The sequence below is a fragment of the Martes martes genome, assembly GCF_963455335.1.
Source record: "Martes martes genome assembly, chromosome: X".
NCBI lineage: Eukaryota > Metazoa > Chordata > Mammalia > Carnivora > Mustelidae > Martes > Martes martes.
Window position 1 is genome coordinate 68,901,501 of NC_137897.1, and position 20,588 is coordinate 68,922,088.

The 20,588-nt window shown below is 37.2% G+C and overlaps 1 protein-coding gene across 1 annotated transcript in view; it reads left to right on the plus strand.

The window, feature by feature from the left end:
- Positions 1-20,588, plus strand: part of KLHL4 (kelch like family member 4) — a gene marked incomplete at both ends in the record, with an annotated part of 155,483 nt that overhangs the window by 87,917 nt on the left and 46,978 nt on the right. Inside the window, 2 exon segments of the mRNA XM_080795867.1 lie at positions 3,023-3,219; positions 20,099-20,311. Of these exon segments, the coding sequence (XP_080651993.1) occupies positions 3,023-3,219; positions 20,099-20,311 (410 nt within the window).

The following is a 20,588-nucleotide window of genomic DNA, read 5'->3' on the forward strand; positions in this document are numbered from 1 at the left end:
TAGTCTCTTCCTTAGAAATAATAAAGTCATATTTACTCAAATTATAAGGCAAAGGTAACAGGATAAGTTTGGAGGTCAAGAAGTAAAATATTTATTTCTGTATTCCAACGTTATTAAGTAAAAATTGACAAGTATAATTGTATATATTTAAAGTATACTATGCAAAAATTGACAAATATAATTGTATATATTTAAAGTATACTATGTAAAGTATATTATCCTAAGTGATGATTTGCTATTATACACAAGTAGAATGATTACATAGATGAAGATAAGTAATGCACACATTATCTCAAATAGTTAATTATTTTTTTGTGGTGAGAATGCTTAAGATAGACTCTCAACAATTTTCAAGGATACAGTGCCCAATACCATATTACTAACTATAGACACCATTCTGCACATTAGATCCTCATAACTATTTATCTTATAACTGAAAGTTTGCACCCTTTGACCTACACCTCCCCATTTCCCCCTCCCATTGTCTAGCAACTACCAATCTACCGACCATTTCTATGAAATCAGAGAAATTATATACATATATACCTATTATTAATATCACACATATATTTATTTTTTCTCTTTATCCATTCAACTGTTGAAGGGCATTTAGGTTGGTTATTTCCATATCCTAGCTACTGTAAATAATAGTGCAACAAACATGGGAGTGCAGATATCTCTTAAGATCCTGATTTCATTGCTTTGTATATACAATCAGGAATAGAATTGTTGGATCATATGGTAATTTAATTTTCTAATTTTTTCACGAGCCACCGTACTGTTCTCCATAATGTTGTAGTAATTTACATTCCCACAAACTGTGCATAAATGTTCCCTTTCCTCTAAAACTTCACCAACATTGGTTATCCCTTCTTTTGATTTTGATTTACATTTTCCTGGTAATTAGTGATGTTAAACACGTTTTCATATCTCTATTGGTCATTTGTATGTCATCTCTGGGGGGAAAAAAGCTTATCCAGGTTACTTTCTCTTTTTGAATTTTTATTTATTTTATTTATTTTTGAAAGATTTTATTTATTTATTTGAGAGAAGGGAAAGGATAGCATGAGGTGGTGAGCAGAAGGAGATGCAGACACAAACTTGCTGCTGAGCAAGGATCAGCAACTGGATCCCAGGACCATGACCTGAGCCAAAGACAAACACTTAACCAACTGAGCCGCCCAGGCCCCCCTACTTGTTCTTTTTTTTTTTTTTTTTAATTGGGTTATTTGTTTTCATGCTATTGAATTATATGAGTCCTTTATAGATTTTGGATATTAACCCCTTATCAGATATATGGTTTGCAATATTTCTTTCATTCTGTGGATTACCTTTTCAATATATTATATATTTCCTTTCTATGCAGAAGCTTTTTAGTTTTATGTAGTCCCACTTGTTTATTTTAGCTTTTGTGGCCTGTCTTTTGGCGTATTATCCAAGAAATTATTGCCAAGACCAATTTTTTTGCTGTCTTCTTTTAGGAGTTTTGTGATTTTGTTTATTAAGAAATTAATATTCTTCTTAATAATGGCCAAGTTTCAATGTCTGTAGTAGGTGAATCTTAGATCTGAATCAGAATAGTTTATAGCTTCTCTGTGTTTCATCAGTATGGGCAGGGCTTTCCCTTCAAAATCCATGACAAAAAACAAAGAACTCAAGAAAGTCTGCTGATGGATGACACCCTTTGGCAACATATTTTAGAGGTTGAAACAAATACAGAGCATCTCACAGTATATATTTACTTTTTTTCTTTATGCTTATGAAATCATATGGAATCCATTTAAGGCATTTTACAAGAAAAATATAAACAAGTAGTTTATAGTATTCCATATGAAATGTTTTTTATAGCTTATGTATAGTTTGGCTAAAACAAACAAAAAAGGAATATAACTTAGGAAAATAACTTACATTTGCAATAACTTATCAACAATACTTCCTCTGATGTATATGTATATGTATATATATATGTATATAAATGTGTATATATATGTATATATGTATATATATGTGTGTGTGTGTGTGTGTGTATATATATATATATATATATATATATAAAGGAAAGAGCTTAAACAGATATTTTGAAACAAAACCAGTATTTTGTATCTAAGAAAATTATCATATAAACATTTGTTTGAGTACTGTCAGCAATGTTATTTTCTTTTGAGAGAATGTCAGGTGTCAGTTCTAGGCACAATATCTGAGCAAAGTCTTCCTTATCAGCAAATAAATGCAGACAGACACACAAAAATATAAACATATAACCTCAATGCTCTACTTAATTACCAAATTTTTTTTCCATACAAATGATAGTTACCTGTATGGGCATTATACAATATGATAAAATACTCCTTGAAACCTAGTGTTTACAGTTTTTTATATAAGATTTATTTATTTATCTATTTATTTAGGTGAAAGTATTGTGGACTTTTTTCTTTCTTTTTTATTTAAATTCAATTAGCCAACATATAGTACATCATTAGTTTCAAATATAGTGTTCAATGATTGATATAAGAGTTAGATGAGATCTACGATGACAAAGAAACAAGTTGCTGTTCTTTGCAGTAGTGGTGTTCACTGTTCATTTGCTACATTTGAGTTTGATAATCTAGTCTGGCTCCCTTCAGCCATCTTATTAGTGTTTTTACAGACAACCTTGCATATGTTGGCTTTTTTAAAAAAGATTTTATTTGTTCGTCAGAGAGAGAGAGAGAGAGCACAAACAGGCAGAGTGGCAGGCAAAGACAGAGAGAGAAGCAGGCCTCCCCACTGAGCAGGAAGCCTGATGCGGGACTCAATCTCAGGACCCTGGGATCATGACCTGAGCCAAAGGCAGCAGCTTAACTGACTGAGACACCCAGATGTCCCACATATAGTGGCTTTTAAAAGTATTCCCATAGTGGTTACTGTGCACCAGAAAAGGTAGCCTTAGTAATGAGAGAAATTGAAAAATTCAACTAGTTAGCACATTTGTGTCTTACTTTATGGGACATATAATCATTCTTTACTTTTTCAAACTATCTAGGTGTCCTGCAGTTAAAAGAAGATACTATTGAAAATTTGCTGGCTGCAGCTTGTCTCTTGCAGTTGACTCAAGTCATTGAAGTCTGCTCCAATTTTCTCATAAAGCATCTCCATCCTTCAAACTGCTTAGGAATTCGATCATTTGGTGATGCCCAGGGCTGTACAGAGCTCCTGAGTGTGGCACATAAGTACACAATGGTAAAATCAATTGCTTCAAATTAACCTGTAGTAATATTATATTGACACAATAACTAACTTACTGATTTGTTTACTGATATATATGTGTACCTATGCATGTGTGTGTGTGTGTGTGTGTGTGTGTGTGTATTATATATAAAGTATAATGTATGGGTGTGTGTGTGTGTGTGTATGTATAGATATATATCTACATCTATGTATATATATGCAACCTTTCCGAAGTAAAGACCATAATGTTGGGATAATACTAAAAAGCAATATAAATTCATATAATTTGCAAATGACTTACACATAATGGATATTAGATAAAAATATTTGGTTGAGCTGTACTCAAGCAAGTTTCTCATTTTTTAAATTAATTAATTTATTTATTTTAATAAACATATAATGTATTTTTATCCCCAGGGGTACAGGTCTGTGAATCGCCAGGTTTACACATTTCACAACACTCATCATAGCACATACCCTCCCCAATGTCCATTTCTCCACCACCCTCTCCCGTCCCCCCTCCCCCCAGCAACCCTCAGTCTGTTTCTTGAGATTGAGTCTTTTATGGTTTGTCTCCCTCCCGATCCCACCTTCTTTCATTTTTTCTTTTCCTACCCCCCAACCCCCCCACATTGTATCTCCACTTCCTCATATCAGGGAGATCATATGATAGTTGTCTTTCTCTGATTGACTTATTTCACTAAGCATAATACCTTCTAGTTCCATCCACGTCATCGCAAATGGCAAGATTTCATGTCTTTTGATGGCTGCATAGTATTCCATTGTGTATATATACCACTTCTTCTTTATCCATTCATCTGTTGATGGACATCTAGGTTCTTTCCATAGTTTGGCTATTGTGGACATTGATGCTATAAGCATTCGAGTGCATGTGCCCCTTCACAGCACCATGTTTGTATCTTTAGGATATATACCCAGGAGTGCAATCGCTGGGTCATAGGGTAGCTCTATTTTCAGTTTTTTGAGGAACCTCCACACTGTTTTCCAGAGTGGTTGCACCAGCTTGCATTCCCACCAACAGTGTAGGAGGGTTCCCCTCTCTCCACATCCTCGCCAGCATTTGTCATTTCTTGATTTGTTAATTTTAGCCATTCTGACTGGTGTGAGGTGGTATCTCATTGTGGTTTTGATTTGTATTTCCCTGATGCCAAGTGATGTGGAGCATTTTTTCATGTGTCTGTTGGCCATCTGGATGTTTTCTTTGCAGAATTGTCTGTTCATATCCTCTACCCATTTCTTGACTGGATTATTTGTTCTTTGGGTGTTGAGTTTGCTAAGTTCTTTATAGATTTTGGATACTAGCCCTTTATCTGATTTGTCGTTTGCAAATATCGTCTCCCATTCTGTCAGTTGTCTTTTGGTTTTGTTAACTGTTTCCTTTGCTGTGCAAAAGCTTTTGATCTTGATGAAACCCCAATAGTTCATTTTTGCCCTTGCTTCCATTGCCTTCAGCGATGTTCCTAGGAAGAAGTTGCTGTGGTTGAGGTCAAAGAGGTTGCTGCCTGTGTTCTCCTCAAGGATTTTGATGGATTCCTTTCTCACATTGAGGTCCTTCATCCATTTTGAGTCTATTTTCTTGTGCGGTGTAAGGAAATAGTCCAATTTCTTTTTTCTGCATGTGGCTCTCCAATTTTCCCAGCACCATTTGTTGAAGAGGCTGTCTTTTTTCCATTGGACATTCCGTCCTGCTTTGTCGAAGATTAGTTGACCATAGAGTTGAGGGTCTATTTCTGGGCTCTCTATTCTGTTCCATTGATCTATATGTCTGTTTTTGTGCCAATACCATACCGTCTTGATGATGACAGCTTTGTAATAGAGCTTGAAGTCTGGAATTGTGATGCCACTGACTTTGGCTTTCTTTTTCAATATTCCTTTGACTATTCGAGGTCTTTTCTGGTTCCATATAAATTTTAGGATTATTTATTCTATTTCTTTAAAAAATGGATGGGGTTTTAATAGGGATTGCATTAAATGTGTAGATTGCTTTAGGTAGAATAAACATTTTCACAATATTTGTTCTTCTAATCCATGATCATGGAACATTTTTCCATTTCTTTGTGTCTTCCTCAATTTCCTTCATGAGTACTTAATAGTTTTCTGAGTATAGATTCATTGCCTCTTTGGTTAGATTTATTCCTAGGTATCTTATGGTTTTGGGTGCGATTGTAAATGGGACTGACTCCTCAATTTCTCTTTCTTCTGTCTTGTTGTTAGTGTAAGGAAATGCAACTGATTTCTGTGCATTGACTTTATATCCTGACACTTTACTGAATTCCTGTACAAGTTCTAGCAGTTTTGGAGTGGAGCCTTTTGGGTTTTCCACATATAGTATCATATCATCTGCAAAGAGTGATAGTTTGACTTCTTCTTTGCCAATTTGGATGCCTTTAATTTCTTTTTGTTGTCTGATTGCTGAGGCTAGGACTTCTAGTACTATGTTGAACAACAGTGGTGATAACGGACATCCTTGCCATGTTCCTGATGTTAGCGGAAAAGCTTTCAGTTTTTCGCCATTGAGAATGATATTTGCGGTGGGTTTTTCACAGATGGCTTTGATAATATTGAGGTATGTGCCTTCTATCCCTACACTTTGAAGAGTTTTAATCAGGAAGGGATGCTGCACTTTGCCAAATGCTTTTTCAGCATCTATTGAGAGTATCATATTGTTCTTATTCTTTCTTTTATTGATGTATTATATCACATTGATGGATTTGTGGATGTTGTACCAACCTTGCAGGCCTGGAATAAATCCCACTTGGTCGTGGTGAATAATCCTTTTAATGTACTGTTGGATCCTATCAGCCAGTATTTTGGTGAGAATTTTCACATATGTGTTCATTAAGGATATTGGTCTGTAATTCGCTTTTTTGGTGGGATCCTTGTCTGGTTTTGGGATCAAGGTGATGCTAGCCTCATAAAATGAGTTTGGAAGTTTTCCTTCCATTTCTAGTTTTTGAAAGAGTTTCAGGAGAATAGGAATTAATTCTTCAGTAAATGTTTGGTAGAATTCCCCTGGGAAGCCGTCTGGTCCTGGACTTTTGTTTGTTTGGAGATTTTTTTTTTTTTAGATTTTATTTATTTATTTATTTATTTGACAGAGAGAAATCACAAGTAGACAGAGAGGCAGGCAGAGAGAGAGGGAGAGAGAGAGAGAAGCAGTCTCCCCGCCGAGCAGGGAGCCCAAAGCGGGACTTGATCACAGGACCCTGAGATCATGACACGAGCTGAAGGCAGCGGGTCAACCCACTGAGCCACCCAGGTGCCCTGTTTGGAGATTTTTGAAGATTGTTTCAATCTCCTTACTGGTTATGGGTCTGCTCAGGTTATCTATTTCTTCCTGGTTCAGTTGTGGTAGTTTATATGTCTCTAGAAATGTATCCATTTCTTCCAGATTGTCAAATTTGTTGGTGTAGAGTTGCTCATAGTATGTTCTTATAATTGTTTGTATTTCTTTGGTGTTGGTTGCAATCTCTCCTCTTTCATTCATGATTTTATTCATTTGGATCCTTTCTCTTTTCTTTTTGATAAGTCTGGCCAGGGGTTTGTCAATCTTATTAATTCTTTCAAAGAACCAGCTCCTAGTTTCATTGATTTGTTCTATTGTTTTTTTAGTTTCTATTTCATTGATTTCTGCTCTGATCTTTATGATTTCTCTACTCCTGCTGGGTTTAGGCTTTCTTTGTTGTTCTCTCTCCAGCTCCTTTAGGTGTAGGGTTAGGTTGTGTATTTGAAACCTTTCTTGTTTCTTGAGAAAGGCTTGTACTGCTATATATTTTCCTCTCAGGACTGCCTTTGTTGTGTCCCACAGATTTTTTTTTTTTTTTTTTTTTTTTTTTTTTTTTAGTTTATCTTGTTATTTTTTTTTTTTAATTTTTTTATTTTAATAAACATATAATGTATTTTTATCCCCAGGGGTACAGGTCTGTGAATCGTCTGGTTTACACATTTCACAGCACTCATCATAGCACATACCCTCCCCAATGTCCATTTCCCCACCACCCTCTCCCATCCCCCTTCCCCCCCGCAACCCTCAGTCTGTTTCTTGAGATTGAGTCTTTTATGGTTTGTCTCCCTCCCAATCCCATCTTTTCATTTTTTCTTTTCCTACCTCCCCCCAAACCCCCCCACCTTGCATCTCCACTTCCTCATATCAAAGAGATCATATGATAGTTATATTTCTCCGATTGACTTATTTCGCTAAGCATGATACCCTCTAGTTCCATCCACGTCGTCGCAAATGGCAAGATTTCATGTCTTTTGATGACTGCATAGTATTCCATTGTGTATATATACCACATCTTCTTTATCCATTCATCTGTTGATGGACATCTAGGCGCTTTCCACAGTTTGGCTATTGTGGACATTGCTGCTATAAACATTCGGGTGCACGTGCCCCTTCGGAGCACCACGTTTGTATCTTTAGGATATATACCCAGGAGTGCAATTGCTGGGTCGTAGGGTAGCTCTATTTTCAGTTTTTTGAGGAACCTCCACACTGTTTTCCAGAGTGGTTGCACCAGCTTGCATTCCCACCAACAGTGTAGGAGGGTTCCCCTCTCTCCGCATCCTCGCCAGCATCTGTCATTTCTTGACTTGTTAATTTTAGCCATTCTGACTGGTGTGAGGTGGTATCTCATTGTGGTTTTGATTTGTATTTCCCTGATGCCGAGTGATGTGGAGCATTTTTTCATGTGTCTGTTGGCCATCTGGATGTCTTCCTTGCAGAAATGTCTGTTCATGTCCTCTGCCCATTTCTTGACTGGATTATTTGTTCTTTGGGTATTGAGTTTGATAAGCTCTTTATAGATTTTGGATACGAGCCCTTTATCTGATATGTCGTTTGCAAATATCTTCTCCCATTCTGTCAGTTGTCTTTTGGTTTTGTTAACTGTTTCCTTTGCTGTGCAAAAGCTTTTGATCTTGATGAAATCCCAATAGTTCATTTTTGCCCTTGCTTCTGTCGCCTTTGGCGATGTTCCTAGGAAGAAGTTGCTGCGGTGGAGGTCAAAGAGGTTGCTGCCTGCATTCTCCTCAAGGATTTTGATAGATTCCTTTCGCACATTGAGGTCCTTCATCCACTTTGAGTCTATTTTCGTGTGTGGTGTAAGGAAATAGTCCAATTTCATTTTTCTGCATGTGGCTGTCCAATTTTCCCAGCACCATTTGTTGAAGAGGCTGTCTTTTTTCCATTGGATATTCTTTCCTGCTTTGTCGAAGATTAGTTGACCATAGAGTTGAGGGTCTATTTCTGGGCTCTCTATTCTGTTCCATTGGTCTATATGTCTGTTTTTGTGCCAGTACCATACTGTCTTGATGATGACAGCTTTGTAATAGAGCTTGAAGTCTGGAATTGTACCGACTTTGGCTTTCTTTTTCAATATTCCTTTGGCTATTCGAGGTCTTTTCTGGTTCCATATAAATTTTAGGATTATTTGTTCTATTTCTTTAAAAAAAATGGATGGGATTTTGATAGGGATTGCATTAAATGTGTAGATTGCTTTAGGTAAAATAGACATTTTCACAATATTTGTTCTTCCAATCCATGAGCATGGAATATTTTTCCATTTCTTTGTGTCTTCCTCAATTTCTTTCATGAGTACTTTATAGTTTTCTGAGTATAGATTCTTTGCCTCTTTGGTTAGATTTATTCCTAGGTATCTTATGGTTTTGGGTACGATTGTAAATGGGACTGACTCCCCAATTTCTCTTTCTTCTGTCTTGTTGTTAGTGTAAAGAAATGCGACTGATTTCTGTGCATTGACTTTATATCCTGACACTTTACTGAATTCCTGTATAAGTTCTAGCAGTTTTGGAGTGGAGCCTTTTGGGTTTTCCACATATAGTATCATATCATCTGCAAAGAGTGATAGTTTGACTTCTTCTTTGCCGATTTGGATGCCTTTAATTTCTTTTTGTTGTCTGATTGCTGAGGCTAGGACTTCTAGTACTATGTTGAACAGCAGTGGTGATAACGGACATCCCTGCCGTGTTCCTGACCTTAGCGGAAAAGCTTTCAGTTTTTCTCCATTGAGAATGATATTTGCGGTGGGTTTTTCATAGATGGCTTTGATAATGTTGAGGTATGTGCCTTCTATCCCTACACTTTGAAGAGTTTTAATCAGGAAGGGATGCTGCACTTTGTCAAACGCTTTTTCAGCATCTATTGAGAGTATCATATGGTTCTTACTCTTTCTTTTATTAATGTATTGTATCACATTGATGGATTTGCGGATGTTGAACCAACCTTGCAGCCCTGGAATAAATCCCACTTGGTCGTGGTGAATAATCCTTTTAATGTACTGTTGGATCCTATTGGCCAGTATTTTGGTGAGAATTTTCGCATCTGTGTTCATCAAGGATATTGGTCTGTAATTCTCTTTTTTGGTGGGATCCTTGTCTGGTTTTGGGATCAAGGTGATGCTGGCCTCATAGAATGAGTTTGGAAGTTTTCCTTCCATTTCTATTTTTTGGAACAGTTTCAGGAGAATAGGAATTAATTCTTCTTTAAATGTTTGGTAGAATTCCCCTGGGAACCCGTCTGGTCCTGGACTTTTGTTTGTTTGGAGATTTTTGATGACTGTTTCAATCTCCTTACTGGTTATGGGTCTGTTCAGGTTATCTATTTCTTCCTGGTTCAGTTGTGGTAGTTTATACATCTCTAGAAATGTATCCATTTCTTCCAGGTTGTCAAATTTGTTGCCATAGAGTTGCTCGTAGTATGTTCTTATAATTGTTTGTATTTCTTTGGTGTTGGTTGTGATCTCTCCTCTTTCATTCATGATTTTATTTATTTGCGTCCTTTCTCTTTTCTTTTTGATAAGTCTGGCCAGGGGCTTATCAATCTTATTAATTCTTTCAAAGAACCAGCTCCTAGTTTTGTTGATTTGTTCTATTGTTTTTTTAGTTTCTATTTCATTGATTTCTGCTCTGATCTTTATGATTTCTCTTCTCCTGCTGGGTTTAGGCTTTCTTTGTTGTTCTCTCTCCAGCTCCTTTAGGTGTAGGGTTAGGTTGTGTATTTGAGACCTTTCTTGTTTCTTGAGAAAGGCTTGCACTGCTATATATTTTCCTCTCAGGACTGCCTTTGTTGTGTCCCACAGATTTTGAACTGTTGTGTTTTCATTATCATTTGTTTCCATGAATTTTTTCAATTCTTCTTTAATTTCCTGGTTGACCCATTCATTTTTTAGAAGGATGCTGTTTAGTCTCCATGTATTTGCGTTCTTTCCAAATTTCCTCTTGTGATTGAGTTCGAGCTTCAGAGCATTGTGGTCTGAAAATATGCAGGGAATGATCTCGATCTTTTGGTACTGATTGAGACCTGATTTATGACCCAGGATGTGGTCTATTCTGGAGAATGTTCCATGTGCACTAGAGAAGAATGTATATTCTGTTGCTTTGGGATGGAATGTTCTGAATATATCTGTGATGTCCATCTGGTCCAGTGTGTCATTTAAGGCCTTTATTTCCTTGTTGATCTTTTGCTTAGATGATCTGTCCATTTCAGTGAGGGGAGTGTTAAAGTCCCCTGCTATTATTGTATTACTGTCGATGTATTTCTTTGATTTTGTTAGTAATTGGTTTATATAGTTGGCTGCTCCCATGTTAGGGGCATAGATATTTAAGATTGTTAGATCTTCTTGTTGGACAGACCCTTTGAGTATGATATAGTGTCCTTCCTCATCTCTTATTATAGTCTTTGGCTTAAAATCTAATTGATCTGATATAAGGATTGCCACCCCAGGTTTCTTCTGATGTCCATTAGCATGGTACATTGTTTTCCACCCCCTCACTTTAAATCTGGAGGTGTCTTCGGGTCTAAAATGAGTTTCTTGTAGGCAGCATATTGATGGGTTTTGTTTTTTTATCCATTCTGATACCCTGTGTCTTTTGATTGGGGCATTTAGCCCATTAACATTCAGGGTAACTATTGAGAGATATGAATTTAGTGCCATTGTATTGCCTGTAAGATGATTGTTACTGTATATTGTTTCTGTTTCTTTCTGATCTACTACTTTTAGGGTCTCTCTTTGCTTAGAGGACCCCTTTCAATATTTCCTGTAGAGCTGGTTTGGTGTTTGCAAATTCTTTCAGCTTTTGTTTGTCCTGGAAGCTCTTTATCTCTCCTTCTATTTTCAATGATAGCCTAGCCGGATATAGTATTCTTGGCTGCATGTTTTTCTCGTTTAGTGCTCTGAATATATCATGCCAGTTCTTTCTGGCCTGCCAGGTCTCTGTGGATAGGTCCGCTGCCAATCTAATGTTTTTACCCTTGTATGTTACAGACTTCTTTTCCCGGGCTGCTTTCAGGATTTTCTCTTTGTCGCTAAGACTTGTAAATTTTACTATCAGGTGACGAGGTGTGGACCTATTTTTATTGATTTTGAGGGGCGTTCTTAGCATCTCCTGGATTTTGATGTTTGTTCCCTTTGCCATATTAGGGAAATTCTCTCCAATAATTGTCTCCAATATACCTTCTGCTCCCCTCTCTCTTTCTTCTTCTTCTGGAATCCCAATTATTCTAATGTTGTGTCGTCTTATGGTGTCACTTATCTCTCGAATCCTCTCCTCGTGTTCCAGTAGTTGTTTGTCTCTCTTTTGCTCAGCTTCTTTATTCTCTGTCATTTGGTCTTCTATGTCACTAATTCTTTCTTCTGCCTCATTTATCCTGGCAGTGAGAGCTTCCATTTTTGATTGCACCTCATGAATAGCTTTTTTGATTTCAACTTGGTTAGATTTTAGTTCTTTTATTTCTCCCGAGAGGGCTTTTATCTCTCCGGAGAGGGTTTCTCTAATATCTTCTATGCCTTTTTCGAGCCCGGCTAGAACCTTGAGAATTGTCATTCTGAACTCTAGATCTGTCATGCTACCTATGTCTGTATTGATTAGGTCTCCAGCCTTCGGTACGGCCTCTTGTTCTTTTTTTTGAGGTGAGTTTTTCCGCCTTGTCATTTTGTCCAGGTAGGATTTGCTTTCTCCTGCTGTGGAATTCCGCTGTTCTTGGTGACTGAAGTTGGTTTTGGATGGTTTCTTGTTGATCTTCTGGGGGAGGGGCCTGTTGTAGTGATTCTCAAGTGTCTTTGCCGCAGGCGGAATTGCACCGCCCTTGCCAGGGGCCGGGCTAAGTAATCCGCTCGGGTTCGCTTTCGGGAGCTTTTGTTCCCTGAGCGCTTTCCGTAGAGTTCCGGAGGACGGGAATGAAGATGGCGGCCTCCCAATCTCTCGGCCCGAAGGAGCCGAGAGCTTGGGGTTCCGCTCCTCAGTGCGCTGTCAGAGCAAAGCGCCCAATAGCCCCGCCTCCCTGGCTTGCGGTCGCGCCTCGAGGAAAGCAGTCAATTGTTGGAGCTGGAGAAAAGCGCCGGGTCGCTTTTGTCTCCGCGGCCTCCGGCCGCGTTCCGAGTCCACCCAGCCTGCGACCGGCACAAGGTAACCCCGGGCTTAGAGCTCACTCCTCGGCTTTGTCGCTATAGCCGGCTTCCCCACTCTAATACCTGCGAGCTCTGCGGCACTCAGACACCCCCAGTCCTTCTGTGACCCCGCGGGTCCTGGGGTTATGCTGACCCCGCCTGGGTTTCCCCCCAGTTTAGCCTCTGGAGCGATGTCTCCCAGTGGAGCCGACTTTTAAAAGTCCCGGTTTTGTGCTCCGTCGCTCCGCCGCTTGCCGGGTGCCGGCCCCTCCCCCCGGGGTCTATCTTCCCGTCGCTTTGGATTCACTTCTCCGCAGGTCCTACCTTTCAGAAAGTGATCGATTTTCTGTTTCTGGGATTGTTGCTCTTCTTCTCTTCGATTTCCCGTTGGATTTATAGGTGTTCACAATGGTTAGATAAGCTATCTAGCTGATCTCCTGCTACCCGATGTCGTCTCAGCCTGCTACTTCTCTGCCATCTTGACTCCTCCCCCCCACAGATTTTGAACCGTTGTGTTTTCATTATCATTTGTTTCCATGATTTTTTTTTCAATTCTTCTTCAATTTCCTGGTTGACCCATTCATTTTTTAGAAGGATGCTGTTTAGTCTCCATGTATTTGCGTTCTTTCCAAATTTCCTCTTGTGATTGAGTTCGAGCTTCAGAGCATTGTGGTCTGAAAATATGCAGGGGATGATCCCAATCTTTTGATACTGGTTGAGACCTGATTTATGACCCAGGATGTGGTTTATTCTGGAGAATGTTCCATGTACACTAGAGAAGAATGTATATTCTGTTGCTTTGGGATGGAATGTTCCGAATATATCTGTGATGTCCATCTGCTCCAGTGTGTCATTTAAGGCCTTTATTTCCTTGTTGATCTTTTGCTTAGATGATCTGTCCATTTCAGTGAGGGGAGTGTTAAAGTCCCCTGCTATTATTGTATTACTGTCGATGTATTTCTTTGATTTTGTTATTAATTGGTTTATATAGTTGGCTGCTCCCATGTTAGGGGCATAGATATTTAAGATTGTTAGGTCTTCTTGTTGAACAGACCCTTTGAGTATGATATAATGTCCTTCCTCATCTCTTATTATAGTCTTTGGCTTAAAATCTAATTGATCTGATATAAGGATTGCCACCCCAGCTTTCTTCTGATGTCCACTAGCATGGTACATTGTTTTCCACCCCCTCACTTTAAATCTGGAGGTGTCTTCGGGTCTAAAATGAGTTTCTTGTAGGCAGCATATTGATGGGTTTTGTTTTTTTTTATCCATTCTGATACCCTGTGTCTTTTGATTGGGGCCTTTAGCCCATTAACATTCAGGGTAACGATTGAGAGATATGAATTTATTGCCATTGTCTGCCTATAAGGTAACTGTTACTCTATATTGTCTCTGTTTCTTTCTGATCTACTACTTTTAGGGTCTCTCTTTGCTTCGAGGACCCCTTTCAATATTTCCTGTAGACCTGGTTTGGTGTTTGCAAATTCTTTCAGCTTTTGTTTGTCCTGGAAGCTCTTTATCTCTCCTTCTATTTTCAATGATAGCCTAGCTGGATATAGTATTCTTGGCTGCATGTTTTTCTCTTTTAGTGCTCTGAATGTATCATGCCAGTTCTTTCTGGCCTGCCTCTTGTTCTTTTTTTTTTTTTTTTTTGAGGTGAGTTTTTCCACCTTGTCATTTTGTCCAGATAAGATTTGCTTTCTCCTCCTTTAGAATTCTGCTGTTCTTGGTGAGTGAAGTTGGTCTTGGCTGCGTTTCTTGTTTATCTTCTGGGGGAGGGGCCTGTTGTAGTGATTCTCAAGTGTCTTTGCCACAGACAGTATTGCACCGCCCTTACCAGAGGCCGGGCTAATAATCTGCTCGGGTTTGCTTTTGGGAGCTTTTCTTCCCTGAGCACTTTCCGTAGAGTTCTGGAGGATGGGAATGAAGATGGCGGCCTCCCAATCTCTCCGCCCGGAGGAGCCGAGAGCTCGGGGTCCTGCTCCTCAGTGCACCCTCAGAGAAAAGCGCCCAACCGCCCCTGCTTCCCTGGCCTCCAGTCGTGCCTGGAGGAAAGCACTCAATTGCTTGCACTTCGAGAAAAGCACCCTGTCGCTTCAGTCTCCGTGGCCTCTGGCCAAGCTCCGAGCCCACCCAGCCTGCGACCGCCTCATGTTAACCCTAAGCTGAGAGCTCATTCCTCGGCTTTGTGCCTGTAGCCGGCTTCCCTGCTCTAATACCCGCGAGCTCTGTGACACTCAGACACCCCCAGTCCTTCTGTGACCATGCGGGACCTGGTGTTACTCTGACCCCGTGTGGGTTTCCCCCCGGTTTAGCCTCTGGAGCGATGTCCCTCAGTGTAGCAGACTTTTCAAAGTCCCAATTTTGTGCTCCGTTGCTCCGCCGCTTGCCGGGGGCTGGCCCCTCCCCCCACGGTCTGTCTTCCCGTCGCTTTGGATTCACTTCTCCGCAGGTCCTATCTTTCAGAAAGTGATCTATTTTCTGTTTCTAGAAATGTTGCTCTTCTTCTCTTCAATTTCCCGTTGGATTTGTAGGTGTTCACAATGGTTAGATAAGCTATCTAGCTGATCTCCTGCTACCTGATGTCGTCTCAGCCTGCTACTTCTCCGCCATCTTGACTCCAGTTTCTCATTTTTTTAACTGAAAAGTTTTAATTAAATCTCAAAACTTGGAGAAATGAACATACCACAAAAAAACTAAATCATATAAGAATATATTTTAAGTCAAATCCACAGTGTTAGGAAAATATATTGCCCCTGATTTATTTTAAGCTTTTATTTACATTCCAGCTAGTTAGCATACAGTGCACTATTAGTTTCAGGTGTATAATTTGGTGATTCAACATGTACATACAACACTTGGTGCTTACCACAAGTGCACTCCTTGATCCCCATCACCTATTTAACCCATCCCCCCACCTCCCTCCCCTCTGGTACCCATCAGTTTGTTCTCTATAGTTAAAAGTCTGTTTCTTGGCTTGCCTCCCTTTTTTTCCCCCTGATCATTTGTTTCTCAAATTCCACATATGAGTGAAATCATATGGTATATGTCTTTTTCTAACTGCCTTATTTTGCTTAACATACTACTCTGTAGCTCCATCTATATTATTGCAAATAGGAAGATTTCATTCTTTTTGATGGCTGAATAATATTTCATTGTATATATATACCATTTCTTCTTTATCCATTCATCAGTTGATGGACATTTGGGTTCTTTCATAATTTGACAATTGTTGATAATATTGCTATAAGCATCAGGGTGCATGTATCACTTCAAATTAGTATTTTTGTATTATTTAGGTAAATACCTAGTAGTGCAATCGCTGGATGATAGGACTGTCCTATTTTTAACTTTCTGAGGAAACTCCATCCTGTTTTCTAGAATGGCTGCACCAGTTCACATTCTCAACAACAATGTAAGAGGTTTCCCCTTGCTCCACATCCTCACCAACATCTTTTGTTCCTTGTGCTGTTAGTTTTAACCATTCTGAGAGGTGTGAGGTGATATCTCATTGTAGTTTTCATTTGTATTTTTCTGATGTTGAATGATGTTGAGCATCTTCCCATGTGTCTGTTGACCATCTGTTTCTCTTCTTTGGAAAAATGTCTGTTCATGTCTTCTGCTCATTTTTTAATCAGATTATTTGTTTCTTTGTCCCTGATTTTTTGTAACATTAGAACTTTAATTTCTAAAATTATATACATTATGATTTTTAATTAAAGTTAAGTAACATTCAAAAATTAATTAAAAACTAATTAATATATCAATATTAACTGGAAAAGCTTAAGAACTATCAAAATAAGCCAATTCTACTGAATGTATATTTTATGTCTCAATAAAAATATCTATTTTGGTTAAAAACAACTTGCAGTTCAATCCTTTAAACTTAACTAACTTAAAATCCTTCTCAATTCTATAAGTAGTTATAATAAATTAACTGAACATGTTTGTATGTGTTTATTCTTTAAAAGTTGCATAGGATAAGACTATCTTTAGTCAATCAAGTGACAGTGACATGAAATACAGATTGTAAGGAGTCAAGAAAAAGTAGTTAGAGGATATTAAATTACATTAATACTAATAATTCTGTGATGCAAAGAAAAAAATGAACTTTTGGACCTCTGAAGCAGGGAAAATATGAGGAGGATCTTTCTGTGAAACCCAATCAAAAAGATAAATATTTCAAGCTAAGACATTTGTCACAGTTATTTAAGATTCCAAAATAAAAAGGCAAGTACATAAAAGAAAACAATAGAGATTAACATCTAAAAATAAAATTAACATTATGAGTTTAATATTGAGAGGCATGTAAACAATATTTTGTTAACATTTAATACAGATCTTAAATTTTTCAACTTCCTATATTTTAATTCTCTAAATTTGCTTGATAAAATGTTCTTCCTCTTTTTCCCATCCCTGGTCATTATTCAAAATTTGAAGTTTCAAACAGAGTCCTGAAACTATAGCATTATGGGGAGAATTATATTATAATTAATGGACTGTTTAATATATGTTATTAAATTATACTATTTATATTCCTATATGCTAAATACAGATACCACATAGTCTATAGGAACATCAGTTACATAGTTCAAAGATTAATCTTACCACAAAAGCCAAACTTGAAAACTACCTGTTAATTTACTTATATTCTTAAACTAAGTATTAAGTTTCCTGTCTGTTATCTTACTCTCACAGTCAAAACACATCCTGATAAACGGCTTGAATTACTTTTGTTGCTCAAAATGAAATTGTCTTCCTTTTCTTATTATGTGACTGAAACTGAGTGTTAAGCAGGATGTGCAAAAAACATATTATTGCTTTCTTTAGTTATTTTAGTATCTACTATAAATAAAGAAAAGTAGCCAAAAAGTCTTGCTATAATAGTCTTTTTTTGTAATACTGTATTGATATTGTAAAAACACAAATAATTTTAATGCATAAGAATAATATTAACCTCTCAAGACTCAATTACAAACATTTGAATCATAGACTGTGTAAAACAGATAGCCCTCCCTAATGTGAATGGGCTTCATTCAGAAACAGCCTCACAGATACACCCAGAATAATGTTTGATCCAAACTTTAGACACTCCATGGGTAAGTTAACACATTAAGTTAGCCATCGTAATTCTATAAACAGTAGTCTGCACTGATGAAACACTTAGCAAGTATGTTATATTCATCTAGCAAATTTTACAACAAAGTGCGTGTGGATTAAAAAATGAATATCAAACCTCTTGGAAAAGTGTAGAGAAGAAAGTGTTTTTCTTGAAATTAGAAATAAAATAATTCCAAAATAAAATAATTTAAAATTAATCTTCTAGGTTAACTAGAAGTTAACTAGGTTAACTAAATATTTCTCTTCAGTACTGGATATTGCTGTGCCTTATGTAAATACTTCAAATCAATACATATATATGTATGTATATATACATGTATATATATGTATGTATATATGTGTGTATATATACACATATACACATACATGTATATGCACACACATACATGCATATATATACATATATGTATATATATACATACACATACATATATTTAGACTACGTTACTATATTGCTAAACAATTTTCAGTAGTCTCATCAGGAAGTTACTCTGAAACCATAACAAATTCTATTGTAATCTCTAATTTGTCACTAAAAATATAACCATCATATAAACTATTTGAATCATTCCTAATTTTTTCAAATGCATAACCAAATTTGATAGATTTTTCTATGGTCCACATTAGCCATTGAGTATTTTTTTACAAACTGTGCCAATCTCTCCCTCTTTCTCTCATTTACTTTCTATTTTTCTTTTCTTTCATTAGAGAGTAGATAGAAAGGAGAATGAGATACAGGGTCTTCCACCATATTGATGTAATGGAATATCTCTCAGAGCTTGCATACACTACCAGTAATGTGTAACCATACATTTTTAGAGTTTTATCTTTTTCTTAACCCAGTCATTAAAAATTATGTCACTTATGAAAGGCAGCTGAGGTGTTGAGCAAAATGGAATAGACCTGAAGACTTAGATTTGAGTCTGTACTTTGCCATTTATTGCACAGGAGACAAAACGATTCACATAGCCAATTTTCTCATCAGAATAATTTCACCACCTACAAGATCAGATTGGTAATGACTTTTTTTTTTTTTTTACTTAACATTTTTGAAAGTGTGATGTGCTGTACAAACGTAATGTATTATTAGTTATAGTACTAGTTCCCTTACTTTGCTGTAGGTGAGAGGGTTTTCAACCAGGGACATCTGCTATATTAAAAACAGCAGTCCTCTCTTGTTTACCTTAGTCACAAGAGGGTTCTTCATTTAAATAGTCAAGTTAGCTTGGAATTTATGGTACCAGAACTCCTGATGGGTCTATCAAACAACGATTTTTGTATGAATAATTTAACTATTAAGCTAACTCAGTTCCATAATGACAAAACTCTGAGTGGAGCTGAGGGAGTGATTTGATTCATCAAAGATCCCCGCAATTTATTTAGAGGCTCTTTTAAACTACTTCAAACATATCTCTTTATGGTGTAACATAAATTACCGAGTAGATATGTTTACCACTGTTTTGGAAGTGTATTTTATCACTTTTAAAATGAGATTTTTTTTTACTATGAAAAATGTTGAAAACAATAATTGTGTTGTCATAGAAAAATATGCAACATTATAAATAAGAAAAACACATAGTGATGTTTTGATGAAAAAATTTGAAACCCAGCTGCCTGAAATTTGAAACTTGATAGAATTTAACATTGTGAAAGAAGAGAGAATTAAGAAATAATATATAAAAATTGCAAGACTACACCATTCACTCCCCCCCAAAAAAAAGCTCCATAGGAGTCCCTTTTAGATTGTCCTAAATCTAATGTATTATTCATTGTAAAGTACACCTTTGCCTTGGTTGGTTAATAGATCATGCTTTTCCATAAGAGAAAAGAGTTTTTCATCAATCTGTTTGTTCCAACTCAAAGGAATTCAGTATGTTGCCCCTTCAAATGCACAGCCAGAGCTACCTCTCCCAGGTCTTCAAGGTAGACTCCACCTTGAAAATTCCCACCTTTCCTCTTAAGGTTTTTGGCTAAAGACCAACTCAATGTCAGTCACTTCTGGAATCATAAGCTGCTGCCACCTACAATAGCTAGGAAAGAAAAACATTTGTATCAACTCAGACACTATCCATGTGGCCTATGAAATACTTAAGCCCTTTACTTTTGTTCAATAAATAAATAAAGCCCTTTACTTGTGTTCTCAGTTATACCATTTGGCTCCTCAGCTTCAGAAGACTCCCCATGTCCTCTGTCACAGACAGTAATGGCACCTATTTGTTATAAATGCATGTATCTGTCCTTACCGTCTTTTCTGAATTTTAACAAAGTGTTTTCGTATGCTTATTTTATTAAGACATTTCTAAAGTACAAAGTTTCAGTAGAAGACCTTTCTTTTCTAGGAACACTTCATTGAGGTAATAAAGAACCAAGAATTCCTCCTGCTTCCAGCTAATGAAATTTCAAAACTTCTGTGCAGTGATGACATTAATGTCCCTGATGAAGAAACAATTTTCCATGCTTTAATGCAGTGGGTGGGATATGATGTGCAGGCTAGGCAACAAGACCTAGCAATGTTGCTTTCTTATATCAGACTTCCATTACTTCCACCACAGGTATGGAAATTTACCCAGGTAACACAGAGTTCTAAACTACCACTAGATATTAATCCATTCCTTTTTTGTCTAATTTTATTTTATTCAGAGGATTTCTGTTAACTGGAGTGTATGGTACATGTCTCACAGAAGGACTTATCCAGCCTTCAATTAACACTATTTATGATGCAGAGAGAAATATTAAAAAAAAGCTATAAATCATCCTTTAAAAATCTAGAGATAATCCCTAAAACATATTCTTTAATTTCAATTTCTTCTTCACCAAACATCACTTGTA